General features: G+C 39.8%; 1 protein-coding gene across 12 annotated transcripts in view; it reads right to left on the bottom strand.

The window, feature by feature from the left end:
• Positions 1–21,365, bottom strand: part of Cadm1 (cell adhesion molecule 1) — a 320,371-nt gene that overhangs the window by 59,568 nt on the left and 239,438 nt on the right. For all 12 annotated transcript variants that reach the window (XM_051197341.1, XM_051197346.1, XM_051197343.1 and 9 more), the window contains exons 2-3: positions 4,677–4,823; positions 3,153–3,305 (exon numbers count right to left, since the gene is read on the bottom strand). In XM_051197341.1, coding sequence (XP_051053298.1) covers positions 3,153–3,305; positions 4,677–4,823 — 300 coding nt within the window. The remainder of the gene's footprint in view (positions 1–3,152; positions 3,306–4,676; positions 4,824–21,365) is intronic.

Here is a 21,365-nt window from a genome sequence, read left to right as displayed (position 1 = left end):
GCACTATAAGACAGTCTAGAATGTCAAGGTTCTTCTTTGCTAACCTCAAGCCTATAAGAGTGCTAATTATAAACATTACGCCTACAACATTAAAAAAAAAAATCAGCAATATCAAGATGAGTCACATTAATTACCACAAAAGAGGAGTCTTAAAGCTGATCAGTATGTGAAATCTCACTCTAAGACCCTTTAAAATAATTAGGTTCTCCTGTTCCTGGAGTCTTAAGAGTGAACACTAATCTTAGGAAGACAGGACTGTAATAATATTAGCTACTATTATCAGCAACTACATTCATCTTAGCAGTGTCTTCTCTCTCTTGTTCATCTCCTCTTATGAACAGAATGTAAAGAGTCTTACATTGTGTGCTTGGATAAGGACATGAACTCGTCACAAGTGGAAGGACTGAATGGCCCACAAGGCACCTGGATATGCAGAAACTATCACAAGAGAGTTTTCAGGTTTTACATAGATGAGTTCTAAACATAATGTAACTAACAGAATAGTACAGAAGCCATTAACAAACACTCATCTCTGCCTCTTATAATTATGTTAAAGTTTTTGCTGAATGCATTAAATAATGCATTAATAGTCATATGCAATGAAACGAGCATCTTCAACCTATCGAGGAGTTGTCAGCTGTGTAAGTACATATGGAATCCTTTTCAGAGTGCCATGGATAGCAACGGAGATGCTAATACATCATTCTCCATTCATTATAATATCTAAAACTCTAAACCTTAGGAGGAAGGCTTGAATGTGTATTAGTAGAAATTGTCAGATTTTGGAATATGAAAGACTCTTACACTGATGACAACAATTTTACTCTGTCAAGGAATCCTAGAGTAACTTCAATGGAAAGAATATTAAATGAATGCATAATATCTGCAAAAAGAACATTGACTAGTATTACTTTCAAGAACACTTAAGTTAATGCCTCTATAAAATACAAGCAGGAACCTATTACTTCTAGAATAATGAGACCTCCAAATGGATTACAGGCATGATGCATCTCAGAAGTCTATATGTTGGTAGTTGACTCGAAGCACAGCTGAACTGGCCTAGCATGTTGACTTGGAATAAATGCTCTGTAACTGACAGGAAGCAATGTCATGCCAATGGTCCAAAAGATATGCTCCAGAAAACATGTCCTGAAACAGCACTTGGGCTTTAACTGAAAATGACCTGCATTACCAGACATAGCGCTTGTCAGACAGATTAGTAAGGTCTGTTTTGAGTCCCTAGAGTTTTAATGCTGTGTGTGTGTGTGTGTGTGTGTGTGTGTGTGTGTGTGTGTGTGTGTGTGTGTGTGTTCCCATCTTTATGTATTATTTGGAGACTAGACCTCAGACATTGCTCTGCAGGTACCATCTACCTTGCTTTTTCAGACAAGTCTCAGTGGCTTGGGATTCTCCAAGTAGATTAGGCTGGCTGGCCAGCCCCAGGGATCCATTTGCTTGCTTCTCTAGTGTATGAGTTATAAGTGCATGCTATCATGTCTATATTCTGGGGATTGAACTAGATCCAACTGAGCTATTTCTCCAGGTTCTCAGATTATCAATTCTTATTGTATGCTTTGTAACCTTGGCAAAATTGTTTATCTCTGTTAATATTTTTTTTCTATGAAATCAAAATATCAAAACCTAAACGTTCACGTAAAAAAAAAAAAATTGAAAAATGTCACTGGTACATTCTGTTTCTTTGCCATCACTCCTGTGGGGATGCTGCAAGTGATGGCAGCTCAAATGGAGAAGATGGTCACTTTACACAAGTATATTCACACATGTATAGAGAAGAAGAAATGGGAAACTTCAAATGCTTCCAGGAGAATCTGGTTCGTCTGCACGCTAACAAAATACTCATTCCACCAGAACTTCCATGCAGATCTTGTACAGATTAAATCAGTAAGTGATAGACACACACATGCAAGCTACAGACCCTTGCACACAGTCCACACTGGAAACTGTGCCAGACATTAAGTCTGACTTTCTAAAAGCACAGTCATATCAAGAATATACACAGGCTTTGGGCACATGGTCTGGCTTAATAAATTAAAAATATTGTCCCGTTAACAGCTGTGTTTAAATAAAGCAATGAGGAAGCAGCTCAATATGTACGTTTATAAACACATACATGTGCACACACCCAGTGAAAATGCCCTTCATCTTCATCATTCCTCTTTAATCTTCATATCATTACACCAAAAAGCTGCAGCCTGCTGCCTTAAATAGACTTTGATTCATCATCCTCCTGAAGGTGTAAATCAGAGATCCTGCCTCACTCCATAGTATTATGTCCTTGAAAATTCAGTTTCAAAACCCTGGATCAGGGCCTGTTATGCACCAGAGTGTATGTCTGTATAAACTGCAATGAACTCAGACCCTTCAGCAGAGAAATACCTGCTGACTGTATCAAAACATAAAACCATCACCCTGGCCACTGGGCTCTCAGTGAAAATCACAATCTGGTGACCACAAATAATGGCGCTAAAATCACTAGAGGTGACCTCACAGCCTGCCAATAGTTCTCTGCCGTTTCTAGGTAAGCCACTCTCAACTGTCCATGTCTGATGGCTGTACCTGGTAACAAGGAATGTGTTCATGGGTATGGTTTTCTGTTCTGTAGCATGAACTGGGCTATCAGTAGTAAATAGGGAAATATATAAATAAAGACAAAGAAAAAGGGGTCAACCAAATTCAAATGAGAATGTTAATCAGAAGGAAAGAACTATCACAAGATATTTGAGCATTGCCATGGGTGTAGATATGGGAGCCCATCTTCTCCTTTCTTACAAAGAAGGAAAAACAAACAAACAAAAAAACAAACAAACAAAAAACAACTTGGGGCAGTTAGAAGTGATGCCATTTCATGTGGTGAGTGATTCATTTAAGGGCTCTAACATCTCTTGATCTTCGATTCTGAGGTGTGAGGTCTGAAACCCAAGAACAGATGGAAGCTATAAAGAAGGCCGCCTGCTATTCCTTAGAGTATTTGATAAAATAGGCTGTTTTTAAAATTCAGCAAGATGGGTGGTGATTCTCCCAAAAACAAGTTGGAGCAGTGAGACCTGCTCTTAACTCTTTCCTTGTTGTGGAAGCCACTTGGTAGCCTGAGCCATCCCACTGGCTCCCGGGGATTAACAGACATTTCTTACCCAGGACAGTGATGGTGGTGTAACTCTCCTGTGGGGGGTCGGTGTAGAGCTGGCAAAAGTATCTCCCTTCATCCGAAATTGAGACGTTTGTCAGTGACACTTTGAGTTCACTGCTTGAAAAATTCAGCAGCTGAAACCTGCTGTCCTTCAGAGCTGTAAAACAAAACACAGTCAGTGGTATTGCAAAAGATGATGGACAATCTATTTCCCTTAACTAGGCAAGAGAAAAAGTCAGGCGTTAGAAAAACAGCCACAGAATGGAAATAATTTAAGTCTTTCTGTATGTGCATGGTACCGTTTTAGGTTTCTGCAGTAGCTACATGCAGGCAGAGAATCCTAGTGACCTATCCTAAAACAATTTATGCAGCACTAGGCATTGAGTACACTGTGCAACATGCCAGGCTCTTTCAGGTGGGCAGTAGAGGTTCAGAAACAAAAGTACTTTTAGAAAGAAAACACAAAGCCAAAAAAGCAAACAAACAAAAATAATGGATCCAAATTATGAAATAAAACAAAACAAAAAGTAATTTCAAAGTAAAATGTAAAATTCTAATTTTTAACATATTATAGCAGACTATTTAACTTGGATATGAACTGAGGTGTGGCAGCCTGAGGCTGGGCCTACAGAGGCCATAGTTAGTTATGCAGTTTTCTAGGTAAGTCCATCTTACAGTGGGAAACTGATCAAATCCAAAACAGGAAACTGAAATCACAAAAGCCCCCATATTTGCCTTGTTAATTTTAGCAAAGGTTATTAGTGCCATATGCATGTGAAATTCAGAGGACCACTTCTATGGTGTGGGGTTTGGGAATGGAACTAAGGTGCTCAGGCTTAGTACAAGCACCTGTAGCCTCTGAGACATGTCACTGGCCCTTCTTTAGTTCCTTTAAATGTCCCTTGTTTATCAACTCTTTCCAAAGAATGGCCCAAAATACTGGGAGTGGACAGGAGACAAGCAGCTGAAAATAGGCATGATGAATACTTGCTTTACAGTTAGGTGTCTTGCCAAGCCACAGCAAACCATATGAGCCATTGGTGTCATATACAATTCAGTTTCAAAGGCTGGCTTTTGTTAAATTGCATTAGAATGGATCTCAGCATATGGCTATCTCTGTACAGCAGAGGCTATGATGAAAGATCTGGTCCTGTATTTACAGATATAGATTGTCTTGGAAATGCTAATCTTTAAACCAAACAGATTCCCTATCAGAATGCTATATTTTCCTTGCCTTACCCCATTTGGGTTGTTTGTGTCAGCTAAGTATTTGGGACTCGATTGCAATTCACCTTGAATTACTACAATCAATTCCTATTGCAAAAGTAAGACTTTTAAAGGGGACCATTCAAGGTTTCTATTAAGTAGAAAGATTATGATTGCCTGTCTCTTCTTCTCTCTAAAGAATTGACTAAAGTTTAAGCATCTAACATTAAATTAGAGAAAGGTGGCCATGGCAATCTCTTTATCAGGACAGCACACAGGTAAAAAAAAAGTTGCCATCTACTACTGTGAGGTGGAAACTTACGCCTGAAGTCCTTGAAGTAAATGGTCTGCCTGTTGGGATTCAGTAGTTGAATCACGGAGTCGTCACTCTTATTGACTTGGCAGCTGATGGTTGCGACTTCTCCCTCGATCACTGTCACGTCTTTAGTAAACAGATTCTGTCCATCACCTTAGAAAAAAGGGAGAAAAAGGTCAGATGGAACTCCCATCATTTAAAATTTAGTCAGTGAGATCCATTAAAGCAAAACGAAGCTTATTTTATGAAAGTAATGTCTGTTATGGCTCTAAATACTCTTCTTCCTAGTTCACAAAATGAGTCATCAAACTAAGGCAAAGCTCAGTAAAGATACAACTAAGCTTGGAATTGACATGGTTCAAAGTAGGGGTACTAAGGTTCCCAACTTCTAGTTTTTTGAACTGTCATGCTGTGTGCTGAGGTGGGACCAGATAGATCAGAGTACTGACTGCTGTGAACATTGAAGATCTCCCACCCAGAAGAGGGAAGGCATGGCTAAGATTAGTCTACATACCCTTGAGCCAAGCTAAACTCAAGGGTCACTGAAACCAAGCAGAAAGGTTCAATAAATGACCCTGTCCAGTCAGCAGATGTTGACTTTCCCAATGGGCAGGCAGTTCATTTTGTCATGTGTGGGAGTAAGGACTAAACTGGCTCTTTGGGACCTCAATACAACCCACAAGGTCTACAGTTGAAAGTCTGACTCAGCTCTCAAAAACACACCTTCATAACTCAACCAAAGCTCAGGCAGCTCTGAGCTCACCACTCTCCCTGCAGATAATCCCTTCAGTCATTACAAACATTTCAGGACATGTCAAAATACGAGAGCTTTCAGATCCACTGATAACAAGGTTTAGCTCTAGATCTGTGCTAGTCTGAACCATCAAGATTTGTTCCAGGAGCCAGAGCATCTCCTAAATGTGTGAAAAGATCCACAGCACAAGGTGGAAGTTCAGTTTAGAGGAAGAAGTTAAGGAATTGTGAAGTGTTGCATTCTGTGATTGGGGCACTGTCCTAGCCTTTAAGGACCTAAGATTTTCATAAACACCTAATGACTACTTCCCAAACAAAAAGTGTGTTTACAGGCAGCAGCAATCAGTCCAGAAGGGTGAAGACAGACTGCTCTTACATCAGGAAATTTATCTACCATACTGAGCCAGTTTCCCATCTACAAAATAGGGGCAGTAATTAAAAGCCATCCCACAGAGTTGTTATGAACACAAAGCAGTTAACAGCATGTCTAGCTTTTCAAACTAAACAGATGGTAACTGCTACTACTATCATCACCATTACTGTTACCATCACACCATCATCATGCCACCACCACCATCATCAGTACCTCCACCACCACCACCACCACCACCACCACATCACTCTCATCATTTCGCTAGACCACAAATCCCCACACTTATTAAACCATTATCATGTATGGGAGTAGCAAATGCAAGAATGCAGGCTCAAGGCTCCAGCTCTGCAGGAGCTCTGTGTAGCCCATATGTATCAACCTAGGGTATCTTCTTCACTCCTCAAAGAGAGGTTGTCACATCAAGAAGCAAAAGTCAAAGATAAATGCTACTTTAAAGAATAAAAAATCGAGGCAGCATATATAGAAGTACAATCAGAATAAGTGGAGGACTTCTACCTGCTATCATATTTCTTCAGGAGGATCCTTTCTTGGCAGGACACAGTGGGAAAGTGTGATGGGCTGTCTAAGATGGCTTAAAGCCAAATCCACCTAGAAACAGACCAGCCCCTGGTAGAGGATTAGAAGAGAGGAAACTAGAAGAATAAGGGGGAAAATTATTAGAGCTGCAGATAAACAAAATGTCTTGACCTTGAGCTCCATGAATGTGGAAATTAGCCCCGCTGTGAGGTCACAGGGCTATGTGGCTAGAAGGATTGAGACTGAACTGGCGAAACTTAGAGGGTATGAATGCTGTTAGAGAGTAACAACAGAGTGGAAGGTAATCAGAAAAAACATTCAAGAGGTGTTCTTGTTTTTCCTCTGTGGATTATTATAACAAACACAGATTCCAGAACCCAGATGGAAGGAATGGGTTATTTACAGATAGGAGCAAAGACCAAGGAGACAGGAATTCCTGCCCATCAAGCCAGTTTTTCAAGGTGGACTTGTTGGCCCTGGATAAGTGTGAACAGAAAGCAGGACTCCAGAAACTGTATGTTTGCAGGGTAACTTAGTCAGGTGAGGAAATTAAGGAAAAATTACACTGTGTAATGTGAGAGTAAAAGGATGTAAAAGCCATGGGCTTGTCTTTAGGAGGCCAGAACATCAAATAGGATCTTCTTTGGGACAGGTAGGAATTTCTTCTATCTGCAGGGTGTTTATTAGTAACACAAACAAAATTCTTTGACCCATAGAGGCTGCCTGCTGATAGGATCAATCCCTTTGGATACAAGCAAATACTTGGAAGCTCCTGAGACTTAAGGTTGCCTCTAATTCAGTCCTGTTCTGATAGGACAGTTTCTGTGGAAATAACTATTGGCTTTAATTTTAGTTCTTCATGGTAGGTCTATGACCAGTATTTTCCAAGAGGAGGCTACTATATTTACAGACACCTTTATGTAGGGGGTTGGGAGCCAAGAAGAATGAAGCATGGTTTTGCATTTTTAAGAATGAAGGAAGTGACAACATCAAGTCAAAGTTGTTTTTGTTTTGTTTATAACACATATTCCTAATTATTACTTAAAATGGGGTTACTATAAGACCAGTCCATTTACCAAGTCACTCAGGTAAACTTTATGCCTTTGCTTTACTGTTCTGCAAACCCATAGTGATGTTGTCAATATCATGGAGTTATTATTTTTTAATTAAGACAAAAATCCAGTGTCTAAAATAAAAAATACCTACTTCTAGCCATGCTAATATGGTTGTAGTATCAATGCAAGAAGTTATGTGATAATGAAGCATTTGGCTGAGACATCAAAGTGCTTTGGCTGATGGTGGTGGCTAAAGGATGTCATTCTTTTTTTAAAAAAATCACCAATAAATTATACAGGTCAGCTGTATGGCAGTTATATTAAACAGAGCCCCATACTTTGAGACACCATAGATGGCTGCAATGGGATAATAATGACCTATTTATTTGAGGCAAAGAAATTGAGTGACAGCAAGGGAAATACAGTATGTATGTCAGAACTCTACTGCCTGAAGCCTTTATGTAAAAATGATTTCTGTTCACATCCTCAAATATGTCTTCCAAAAGGAAGAGTACACTCTATGGCTTGATAAATTTTTCCCTTGAAATGAATGTTGAGACAATTAGGTTGTCACAAAATGCAATCTCATGTGTAGCAGGAGAGAAACAGGAAACTTTGGTATCTTCTTTAAAGAATGCATTTAAAAACCCTTCAGAGTTTTCTAAAACTCAATTAGCTGACATACTGTCAAGGCGGAAACAGTGCGTGTTCTGGGGAAAAGAAATCAAACAGGTACAATATCAAGCCATTAAAAGAAGCTGTTAACAGCGAGGTAATTTATTTTAAGGGTGGAGCAATGGCTGCCATGTGTAGACATTTTCGAGCACTAACTGTTTTGTGTCTTTAGATGAAGTTCAGGAGACAGAATCAAACTGAATTTTATGTATATCAGGAACTGTTGTTTTAGGGGTGTTTCCTATGACTTTCAGGGTTTTTATTGTCTGTTTTTCTTCACATAGTTCTATTTACTTATTCATGTGTGCATGTGGGAGTCAGAGGATGGCTTTCTGAAGTCAAGTTATTTCCTTCTATCATGTGGGTTCCAGGGATTAAACGCCTCAGGCTTGGTGGTAGGTACCTCATCGTGATAGCCCTGTAGTTTGTTCTTCCAGAAAGTCTTGCTGTGTCCCTTTGAAAGTTCTGCTACTGACTATGCAGCACAGGCTAGCCTCAAATTTATGGCAATTTTCTTTCTTCATACTTAAATTTGCTGGGATTACAGACATGCCCCACCACACCTGGTCACTGTGTGATTCCTAAAAACAAAGACCTGAATGAAAGAGAGCCTATTATTCAAAAGTATGTGTCCTTCATCGAACCAGACATTTCTCGGACAGTTACAACGATGAGAAAACTTATTGTCTACAAAAGGCAAAATTTCCTTTGATGACCACCAGTGACCCTTATAGCGTTTGGTAGGACTGGTGTTGGGATGTAAGTTCCTTATTAGTGGTTTCCAATTAATAATATAATTGCTCAGAGACTCTTGTAAATATTATTTTGTTAAATACTCCTATAGGAACATTGTACAATACGTTAGACTTCATCCCTGTCCATTTAGTCAGCAATATGTCCTAATAGAAGTGACAAGTGACAAGATCGCAAAGCGAGAGGTGGAAGTGAGAAACAGGAAGAACTAAGGAGTCCCCAGAGCAGGGCAGGGTGCTGGCTGCTTTCCCCACCCCAGAAGATTGAACTCCAGAGCCTGATTTGGAGCCCAGGGTGTTAGAAACTGGTTCTGGAAGACAAGCGCCCACCCCCAATCCCTGCCTGCTTACCAGCCAACATCTCAGGACTAGGTTGCTAAGGTCCCTCTGGCTCTGCCTTGAAATTTTTACTTGTTTTTAAAGAGGGTTATTGCCTTATGAGCAACTTGTGATTTTTTTTTTATTTCCATAATTTACCCTGAACACAATTACACACTTCACGATGAGAGAGACGCCATCCTGAATGCAAAGTACCTGTTTACCTCTGCCTCCTCCTTTTAGCACTCAGCACATTCTGCCCCCACAGAAAGCCTTTCTTAACCAGGGCACAGTGGACATTTGCCAATGCCCAGAGCTCTTGCCCTTGCTGCCCGGCTGTTAACAAATAAAACACTTAGAACAAGAAAACAAATAAAACTGGAGGAGTCTTCCTAGTCAGGCCCATAATAAAAGGACAAGTCACAGTTAGACTTCAACGAATGCTGTGGCAGCTATGGAAACTCCCACCTACCCACACACACAGAGGGGCACCAAGACACTTAACTGAGAGGGTGGTTTGTACAAAGAAGCAACACATAAAGCCCCTGGCCTTTTCCCTCAGCAGCTTTATCATATTAGAGAAACTCTGTCCCCATCCCTGCTCTAGGAAAAAAAACTGAACCTCTAACATTAACTTGGTAGGATTACTGTCTAAAGAGGAGGCACCCAAGCCCTAAATGTAGATGGCTAAAAGAAAACTGACCCTGATGATGATGAACACAGTGACTTAAAAGCCCCTACTATGGTCCCTGCAACTGTATTTCTTAAATTCTTTGTGCACACATGCATGTACTTGTGTAAAGAACAAGGGCCAGTGAAGCAAGCTTGGAGACCAGAGGATGGCAGGTGCCCTGCTATACCGCCTCACCTCACTTGCCTGGACACAGCGGTTCCTACTGGTCCTGTAGATCACCATAGTTTTGCTAGGCTGGTGGTCAGTGAGCACCCAGGACTGCTTGTCTCTTCCTAACCCCCAGTAAGAGGCAAGAAGAGTAGGCACACCCAGCTCTTTTGTAGGTTATAAGGATTCAGACTCCAGTTCTCAGGCTTGACCAGCAAGCACTCTTTTCCACCATCTCCCCAGGATGTTTTTACAGCAATCAAAGACTTGAGGTTATACATTCTTATTCTCTAAGAGGCATCAAAGTTTGAAACTTTCAAAGAAGCAAAACACCTGCATGTCTTTGGAAAACTTATTTTCATTACTATGGGAGCCCTGTATGACCTGAAGCTTGTCACCTATATTCATTTCTACTGGATCCTATTTTTACTCCCCTGTTAAAGAGGTGCCCAACTCTGAATAGAGTCCCTCTACCAAGTAAGACCATTATTACAAGCAGAAGCACTGCAGTTCCAACTAAAGTCTCCAAGAGCCAGAACAGAGATGAGTATGTTTCAGAAAAGGAAACAAAAAAAATTAAGATTCTGTTGAAACCCAGAGGGAGAAATCTTTCTAACTGCTTATGTTCCCTGAAGTCAACGTAAACACAGTATGTGCTACAAATCATTAACAAAGCCATTAAGATTTGATTTCTATCTAAGCAATTATTGTCAGCATATTTTGTACATTTCCTTTAAAAGACTCAATCCTATCTTTCAATTCATTAAACTGTTCCCCACATTTACAGAGTTTTATATCAAATCAGAAACCTATTTGAATTAATAAGAATTACAGTAAAAGTAATTTGAAAATAAATTATTTGAAGTTCAAGCCACGAAAGCTTTTGATGAAAGAATTCAGTCCCATTTAAACACGACAGAAACATTTCGAGTCAGCCACATAATGATGAGAGACAGTGAAAGCCATGTTCCAAAAAAGAGTTCCATCAACCAGGGATTAAAGGTTAAGGGGTTGACCTCTTCAAAACAAATACAATTTTTTTTTTATTTTTTATTTTTAAGGGAAGCAATATCCCAACCTTCATGAATACTTGAATGTTTATTTAAAATCAAAAGCAATCAATCTGTCTGTGGTACACAAGGCTTCTGATAACCTTTTTGATACTCATCCATGTTTTCTGTCCCAAAAAGATCAGAATGTTGACTGTTCCATCTTCTTAATGGTCAAAACAATTATGACCACAAGCAACACAGACCATAAGCTTACAGACAAAGAATAACTGACATTGACCCTAACACTGTGTCACCTTCTTTATTCAGGGAAACTAAAGTCAGAGATGTGAAAAAACAAAAACCAAAATAAACCAAAACCAAAACCCAAACAAACAAACAAACAAAACCAGGGTAAGCATCAGGACAAGACATATGTCCTGATGGAGCCTTCTAGAGTGCCTTTGCTCACCTGTTTCTAAATAACATACACTGATTTTGTTCTAATTATAAAAGCGATACATACTCTTTTTTTTTCTCTGAAGTTCTGATGGCTTTGTCATGGTTTTAGATGGTATTTCTCAGGTGGTTCCTATGCAGAGGTGGCCACAAACTCATAACTATCCACTGCTCTATAACTGCGTTGTGTCACTTAAGCATTAAGAAGGAAAAAAAAAACAAAAACAAACAAACAAAAAAAAAAACCCATAGAATTTACTCTTGCTTTCCTTTTAATATCAGCAAAAGGTGAGGCACATTTCTAAACGGCGAGTTAAAGAGGAATCTTCCTCAGTGCTAGTTTTTCTTCAATTAAAATTGTTGATTTCCCCTGAATACAAAACAAAAAATATCTGACACAACATTAAGCTATTCATGAATATTCTGTATACACATTCTTGTTTAGTTGACTAATGGCAAATTAACGCTCTCTATTTTAGCTTAAACACATAGTATAGGTATGTTTGATTAGCATTGAATTCCAAAAGCTGATTACTATGCATGCTTTGATTATGTAATTACATAATAGAGCATAATGGCTCCTTTGGAGTCATTATGATCTATATGGCAAATATGTTTCAGTTTTGCTATAGTTTAAATACATGCTGAGATGACAGCTCATAACAAGGTCCCACTTTTCAGTCTTATCAGCTAAATGGGCATTTCCTCATTCATCCTAACATCTCCTTGACACCAATTAAGGCCTATTGTGGCAAGCTGCACACACTTTTGAGAAATTCCCTTTGTTTTCTTGGCATGCAAAAAATGGACATTAATTTTAAAGGTGGGATTTTATTTGTTTTGTTTGTTTGCTTTTGTTTTTTTAAAAAGGCTGGAATTCCATCCTTCCTTCACCCTCTGAGAGGTCTGCAGGGAATCACATCTAGTTTATTAATCACAGCTCAGACAACCACAAGGGGTTAAAGATGGAATTCTACCTTTAACTCCAAAATGCAAAGGCAGGGAGCATGGCAGAGAATACAGATGCTCATGAAGGTGGCTTCCACAATGCATGCAGGTCTCCATGAACATCAGCCACACTAAGGGGCACAAAGGCTTGATTCTGTAAATCCCCATCTCCCTTGTATTTTGAAGTTCCTTGGGGGGTGGAGGTGGCTATGAAACTGCACAGCAAGATCTCTCCTTCACAGCCCTTGCACTGGGGTTTTCATAGATCTAAGGCCAACACATCTTCCAGACTGGAGAGGTTTCTGATAATTCTACCTTGACCTTACAAACTGCAAAGTAGTCTGTCTGGTTTTAAAATAGGAGAAAAGTTACTGTAAGGAATTATGTAAAGTTTTTCTTGTCCCCATGAAACTCTTTAATCTCAGCTGCAAGAAGAGTTATTTCTGCTTTTCCCTCCCAGGGGAATGATCCTTACACCATGCCAAACTAAAGGTGACCGGAATCTTAACTTTAAAGACAAATACGCATCCAGCTATTTTTTTACCATTTTGTCTATTGGCTTTCAGCATGGGGTCTGAAGAACTGAGGTCAAGTGCAGTACAACTTGCATTTACATGGAATGGGCATTTCTTTTGTGAAAGGAAACATTGATTAGGCACATGAAAACTCTTTTCAAAGAAGATGGTGACAAAGAAAGTGTGTCTGTGCTGTTTCAATCTCAACCGTCACGTTAGCATTCATCCCTTTGAAAGACTCAAAGTTCAATAACTTTTTAATCAGGGCCTACACCACTAAAAAGGCCAAGCCAATTATGACGCTTAAGGTTTAAGCTTGTCTGATCCCCAAAAGGAGGAGCTGTGAGCCACAACATTGAATATGTCTAAGGAGCGATACCAGCTATGAAATCTGAAGGTCTGAATTAGCTTTTCAATTAAAATGCAAAGAAACTAACAGCAACAAAAGAAACAAGAACATAAATATAAACAATAAAGATTAGGAATGATTGCTGACACTGCTATTCAAGCTGAAAGGGAGGGGCCCAGACTTCCTATCTCCTTTTATTTACTCTCCTGGCTAGATAGCATGGTCTTGACCTTCAGCCACAAGATAACACACTTTTTGTTTGTTTATTAGTAGAGAATGTTGCCTAACCCTGAAGACCCCCTCCCCACTGCTCCAACACACACATACTGGGCAGGCTTCAGATGGAGAAAAATAGAGCCCTCAAATGGAGTTTTATTTGCTTGGGAGATGGCATTGAAGTCACCTTGTGAAAGGGTCCTTTTAAGACTGTTAAATCTGCTTAGAGGCTCTTGGGAAAAGGAGGGTGGCTCTTAAAAATATTAATTAAAAAATAACCACAGTCATCCAACTTGGACTTTGGAGAAGAACAATCTGAAGACAAAGGCTTCTTATAAAACTAATTGTGTTGGCAGGGCAAGTGATTTCTCCTCAATGGGCTCGATTCTGCGATGTGCGTTTATGGAAAGAAAGAACCGGGTTGATGGCGCTGCTTTAGTCCAACTCAAGCCTGGCTGCTATGCCAGCATTTCAAAATGCATTACACATCTCCCAGACAAAATGGAGCTGTGCTGAAGGCCAACTGTTGATCTTCTGTGTCAGCCACTTTGCTAATGAACTGATAATAAGATATATTCCATTCCCGGGACTGTTCGGTGACTGCTCTGCAGAGTGAGAGGCTGTTCATGTCCCTGCTGTCCACAAGCATGGTTCTATGGGGAAGAAAATTGCATATAAAAAAGGGGTGGATTGTGTAGCTAGCAGCTGAACGTGAATGAAACACATCCTATCAAGGGTGGTTCCTTAGACTCCCAGATTAGCTGAAGTCTGAGATGACAGGAAAGGGCTGTTTTAATTCAGGCCATTTCCAAAACCACAGCTATCCATAATGGAAATGAAGGGTTTATATGACTGAAATTCAAATTACTTGTTAAAACACATGACGACCACTCAAAGCATAAACATTCTGTTTTGCTGTTCCTGTATGGATTTCCCTCTTACCCAGAAAAGAATTGGGTGGCCAACTACTTAGCACATAAGCCGCAGAAGCTATGGCTAGGCTACAACAAAAGTGCAATGGTAAATTTTCCAAAGAAAAGAAAAAGCACCAAGACTGTGGACATACTGCCTGCTGTGGTCAGTTGGACTGAGATACGCCTTTCCAGTTCCCTTAAGCAGCAAGTATAGCAGAGATGGACACAGTCAGCACTTGCCCTTACCAGTTACGCCTCAACAAAATTCTCTAAATTGAATTTCTGTAGAATTCCAGCCTCTGGCCTCAATGGAGATGGCATATGCATCCCCCCTACTTTTTAACTCCCAACTCAATATCATTTTCCCTTTGATAAAAGGTACCGCGATTGAACTTAGGTCATTTTTGCTTCAACTCACTAAGAACGGGGGTTATTTTCCTTTTTGTTTGTCTCTAGGGGTTAAAAGATTAACAATTAGTGTAAGATATTTAAAATCACAAAGTTACAGCAAGGAACTGCAATTCTACACATATACAGAAGAAAAGGGAGGTGGCTTCTATTCTTTATGCCTAGAGTCAAGAGAACCAAATGACTTTTCTAAGGTGTTTGTTACTATTAATTTTTTAGCATCAAGAAAGCCCCCACTATTATCTAGAGGAACTATTGTTCAAGTCATTTGCATGAAAACCAAAGCCCATTTATTGTTAAGGTGTTTTCAGTGTGTGAAGTTATTATGTTTTATTTTATATCACCTCATTTAAACTTTACTATACTCTCATGTTGTTTTGCTGTCTTTGATTGTACCCCATGTGCACACAAGGAAACTAAGTGGTTGGATCTGATCCTCTGTTTAACCCTAGATCTGCTGCTACTAACAATCCCACTGTATCAGTGAAGTAGCTAAAAGGACATTACATTTTATGATGCTAAAAGAACAGAGGGAACTAAAGGAAGACTCTACAGCATCTAGTTATGACTCGGGAATAAAACCAAACAACATGCTCTGCATAGAAAAGAATCACAAGCCAAGCATATCGGCATGCCCGATATGCAATACTGAGAAAATCAGCTCCACAACTAGAGAACACCAATCATGTCTTCAGTATTTTTGGAGGAGACCTCTGTTCTGTACACTGACCCAGGCTTAGCAGCTCAGCTCCAGCTTTAGGCATTTACAGAACCTGCTTCAAGCACATTCATTAGTATCAACATTCTATGTGACTAAAATTTGGCTGTAATAGCAGTCTCTCTCTACATCTCTTCGTTCATTTTCCTGCAAACAGGAGCCACTGAAAACCTTCCAAGTTTAAAGCTTAGAACTGACATGATGAGCACATAGAGCTATCAGTTGTAGCACATCAGATATGGACTCTGGGTGAATGCTAACTTCAAATGACATTACTACAGACACAGAAAGTGGGGAGACAGGAGGGAGAAATGTTTCATATTCTTATTCCAGAGTGTCCCAAGTGTATGAAATGTGGTTTGTTCGAGAAACAGCTTTAAATCCATGATAATCATCATGCTGAATAATGCTGCAACATTCAACTTACATCTCCTATTAGGAAGCCAAGCAGCTTTGGACTATTATATGAAACAACAATTTCTTAGCTAGAAAATTGGCCCTTATTGGTGAGTTATTCACTCTATCATCTGTCAGTCAGAAAGCAAGTGGTGGGTGGTTAAGTTTTTAAACCTCTGGGTGCTTGAGCTGCTGTTCTCAGCTAAGTCTGAAGGAGGTGCACTGAACTCAGGAAGCTCTGCCTAACCAGAGTTCGATGATGGCATTGCATAACGGGAGAGGCAGTGGTCCAAGGAGCTTCCTCCCAGATTCCACTCTCATGCTTGCTGATTGCCCGGTGCCAAGCCCATGTCAGGCAGATATACACAGTAACGATCCAAATTGGTGCCATTATACAAATAACTTGATTAGTATCATCCAAGTGTGGGCTGCTGATTAATCATCACTGAAATTAGAGATAAGTGATAAGGGCATTCATTACTCATGACTTGTTTTTGAGGAGTAAAGGGGCAGCAGAGGAGAAAGGAGAAGAGCATTAGACTTGGAAAACAGGGATCCTTGCTATGGTTCAAAGCTTCGTGGTGATGGAAATCTGTAATTCTAAATTTTCCTACATTTTTAAAGTGGGTAAATCTTATCTCTCTAACAGTATTATAGGGAGACTTGAATGAAGAAATGCTGTGTGTGCGTGCATGTGTGTTATAAAAAACACAACTCTGAAAATGCTAAATAAAGAGGTATATATCCTTTAATTCTCTTTATGGTCAACATTATATCCATGGCCACTGTCTATATTACTAAAATGTTTTCAACATCTTTAAAATCTGTTGAATTTTTTATCTTAAGCTTCAGAAGTTTAGATGTTGTTCATCTGTTTTAATTTCTTTTCCTGTTATGATGATAGAACACTCTGACACAACTTAAAGGATAAAGGGCCTACTGTGTCTTATGGTTCAACATACAGTCCTCCATGGTAAGGAGGACAAAGCACAGGAGCTTGACACAGCTGCTCACATTATAATCACAGCCAGGAAACAGAGAGATGGACACATGCCAGTGTTTGTGGTTTTTCTTTTACATAGTTAAGGATCCCCTGCCCAGGAAATAGTCCTGCCCATAGATGAGTATTCCCACATCAATTAATATAACCAAGGAAATCCCTCATATTTTACCCAGAAGTGATTCTTGATTCTGTCAAGTTGATCATTAGCACTCATCACCACCCCATGCTACTGTGCAATTATCTGAAAAGCAGAGAGCAAATTTAAACATTTTCTTTGAAAAACATTTATATTAAACTGCATGCTAACTTCTGTATATTTGAAAAACACAAGGCAAGTAATATACATAGAAAGAGGACTGGAACTAGACTCGGTGTACAGCATTTAAAAACTGTTTACTCTAAGGCTCCCTCTATTTCTATGTGAGCCCATGGTGAGTCCAGAGAGCAATTTACATTTTCCTAGGTAGACAAAATGAAGTTGGCAGTATAAGACAACATCTTCCTTGGCAAACTTCACAATCAACATCATATACCTGGCATACAAAGGGGGAATGATACACAAAAGTTACAGAGAGCCTAACTGATTCTAAATGCCAAAACTAAAGCTAAATGAAATGAAAAACTCCACCACACTTGCAAACCTTCATCCTATTCTTCAATAAAAATGGACCCCATGAAATATGGAAATAAGCAGGAATGGCTGACCCCTCTCTAACTCACTATGGCCTCTGCTGTTTCTGGCTAGAGTTGGTTGTCACTCTCATACTTAATTTCCTTCTTTCTTACTAAATGCAAGAGCTTGGGACAAAGTTATCAGGCACTGAGACCTTTTCTGCTTAGTGTGTCTAGGATGTCTGAAGTCTCCAGAAGTGTAACCGTCACTAAGTGCTGCTCTCCTGTGGCACTCAGGGATGTAATTCCCCCTTCATATGACAACGGAGGAAAGAAAAGCACAGATAAAATTTAATAATAATATATGATTTAGCTTGACAATTATACTTTGACACTAATAGATATTCTTAGGTAAAAATACACCCTTCAATGTAGGAGTAAATCAATACATAATCGGCGTCTGACACTAGTTGGTTATTGACAGTAGTTTCTTATTTTACCACTGGATCAAACCCCCTATCACTAATCTATTCGTAAAAGCAGAAAAACTGAACCTGAAGGAATTCCCACATATTCTGCAGGTTTGAATGCAACCACTGGCTTTGCATTTATGTGGTGGTGGTGGGCTATTGTGCAGGTGTAGTGGGTATGTTCATGTGTGAGTATGCATGCAGCCCAGAGGTCAACCTTGGGTGTTATTCTTCAGAAGCCACCCTTGGGTTTTGAGGCAGGGTCTCTGACTGGACAGGATTCACTAAGTTGGCTAGGCTGACTAGTCAGGCACCATCAGAAATATTCACGTCTCAGACTCCACAGTGCTGGGATAACAAACATGTTGACTCCAAGACCAGCTTTTTTTCTATATGTTCTGTGATTGACTGTCTGCGCTTCCCAAATCCCAGCATATGGTGTGACATACACATCAGTCAGGCTCCTTCTTCATTATGCTGACTGCTCCATTTGTTTGCAGGGTACTGCTCTGCATCTGTTTTCCACTGGGTCAATCCTACTTCTGCCCTTATCAGCTAGACCTCAGGCCAGTTGTTTCAGCTCACTAAGCCTCAGGTTTCCCCACAAGGAAACAGGACATGACAATGTCTTCTCTGTATGTTGAGAACTACAGGATTCTCATTTGAAGATATGAGGTAAATTTATGGATTGATATAGCACCACACTCAACATGTATACCCCAAACTACTTAATGTAATTTTAACTATTTTTAACTCCTTATTTCTGTGTATCCCCAAATAAAAGCTTTATTTACCTATGCTATTATTTTAAGTACCTTTAGTGTCATCTTATTTTTCATTGTAACCCTAATATAGAACACAGTGTCACCATATATGGCAAGTACTCAGTAAATGGTCAACCCTGAATGAAGTTTCTAAACAAAAATCTATTGTGACTTCACATGCCCTGCACACTCTTGTTTCTAGAAATTCACTAGTCCATATAATGCCCAAACATCTTCAGATATTTAAATGACACACAGATTTTTTTTTAATGAAAACTTAAGTATTTCTGTAATTTTAGCTTTTGAAATGATTTACAATAGCTTGTTTTATTCTTATGTAAAAATATCTATGTCTCTGTGGATTCCTTCCAGACTAATGTGGTTTATCAAGCCAGACCACTTGAAACAGAGTACCAGGTGATCCTACATTCAAAACAGCTGGACAAAGCAGCCTTACAGACTACAGCCAGGATTTCTGAATCTTCTTCGAATCCCCCATGATAGCGCCCCTTACCAGCAGGAAGTAGTTTGGAAAGAACGACGCCCAAATTCCCAAATATTGTCTATAAATGTTTGTTTTCATTTAAATAAAAAAAATCTATGTCTCAGAGTGTTGTTTTTATTTTTTTATTTTTTTAAATAATGCTAGAAAGCAAAGGAACAAGCATATTTCTCTGCCTTTACACTGCATAGCTCTGCTTCAGGGTAGACAAGCAACAGACAGCTCTACACAACACACACACACACACACACACACACACACACACACACACCAATGTGCTAATATTTGCCTGGCCCTCCCTCATATATGTATCACCATTGTGTTCTGAGAACTGAAGGCCCAATTCACATAAGTGGGATTTGGTAGGGGGTTGTGTTGGAGAAGACCCTGGCTTATTTAAAATACTGTGAAGACTCTAGTGTGTCCTGAAGAGACAAAAGATATTGCTTTCCAGAGAGGTCATAGGCAGGACACTGAAGGACATCATATGCCAGGCCAGGGAATGTACACTTTACCTTGGAATTAATAGAGAGCCAGGAAGTGATTTGAATCCAGGGAGTGATACAAACACACCTGGACTTCAGAAGACAAGTTTTATATGTAGGGGGAGGATGAGACATCAGTCAGAGAGCTAAGACAGGAATGGAAAGAGTGAGCAGAGACGGGCTGTGAGAAGGAGGGTGACTGATGGACCCATGGGGGCCAGGCACCAGGGCTTTACCACCAGTAAGCTTTCAGCCGAAGGGCTCAGTGGTCCTTAGCTCAGTTTTCATTGGTCACACAACTCAATGACAGATAATGCTCAGTGGCCTTAAGGAAAGATCAGTAAAGGGCTAACTTTAAAAGAAGTCAGAAAGCCAGTCATGTTGGCACATGTCTTTAACACTAGGGCAGAGGCAAGAGGATCTCTGAGTTCTAGGCCAGTCAGGGTTACAATGAAATAAAAGAGGACAGAAGAGAGACACTTCCTGTCGCTTCCAGTACTCACTACTCAGATGTTTTTAAATATAATATTTTATGAGTTGTTTGAAAATTTCATACATGTGTACAGTGTATTTTGACTATATTCACCCCCTTCCTCCTCTTAATTCCTCATAGATCTACCACATCAACTTCGTGTCCCCTTTTTGTTAATAACCTCTAAGCCTTGTTTGTACTGCTGTTATAGATAGTCATGACTATGGGATGTGAAGCCACGAGACACAATATGCTTTTTGTAGTATCTCTTTGTTCCTAAATAGAGCGAGGCAGTCTGCTTCCTAGCTCCCTGTGTCTGGGCTTCTGTGTGGCTGACCAGCAGCTTTAATAATGTTGGGTGATTGTAAAATATGCATAAATTCAAACTCTTACCAGAACTATCAGTCAGATTCTGCATCTTAACAAGAGACTGGAATGATTCGTGGGCCATGTGAGTTCGAGGACCTCTATCTAGAGTGCTGTAGCTGTCCCTGTTGTTCCTCCCTTAAACCGGTGTCACTGGAACTGTGAAACCAATGGCTTAAAGCAGGGCAGTTCCAGGGAAGAGGCACACAGACATGTTTCAAGGCCCCCGACATATCTCAGTAGAACACTGGATAGAGTAAGGGATCCTCACCACCAAGTGAGCTCAGTGTCCGGGAAGAGAATGTTTATAAAGGCAGGTGTGCCAGAAGATGAAGTGGTACGGACCATTCACTAAGTTCTGGAATCTAGCATGCTTCCTCTGGCTACACACAACCAGCACTGCACAAATGCAAACTCCACTCTCTAAGCAGCTGCCTGTGACTAGAGCAAATAAGATTACTGTGCACTTAGCTGCAAAAACAAGCACTTCTAGTCAGTGCTGTCACCCATGGTTGGGTTTGTCAGTTCACAGGCTCCAGTACCCGAGTTAAATTTTTGTTCATTTGGTTTGACTGTTTGTTCAGTGTTAGTGAGCATTAAGCCAGCGAAGACAAAACCAGTAAGTCGAGAAACAAAGCAAGTGGTCCAAAATGAAAACTGAAAGAGGCTGCTGAGGTTTGTTACAAGTGATGAAATCCAACTCTATGATTTGGAGGTAAAAAAAAAAAAAAAAAAAAAAAAAAAAAAAAAGAAGTGACAGTATCCATTATATGAGGCCTTTTCACTCTGCCTAGCAGATAAAATC

The sequence above is a fragment of the Phodopus roborovskii genome, unplaced genomic scaffold, assembly GCF_943737965.1.
Source record: "Phodopus roborovskii unplaced genomic scaffold, PHOROB, whole genome shotgun sequence".
Lineage (NCBI taxonomy): Eukaryota > Metazoa > Chordata > Mammalia > Rodentia > Cricetidae > Phodopus > Phodopus roborovskii.
Note: the sequence above shows the minus strand (reverse complement) of the source record. Positions and strands in the feature narration are given on the sequence as shown.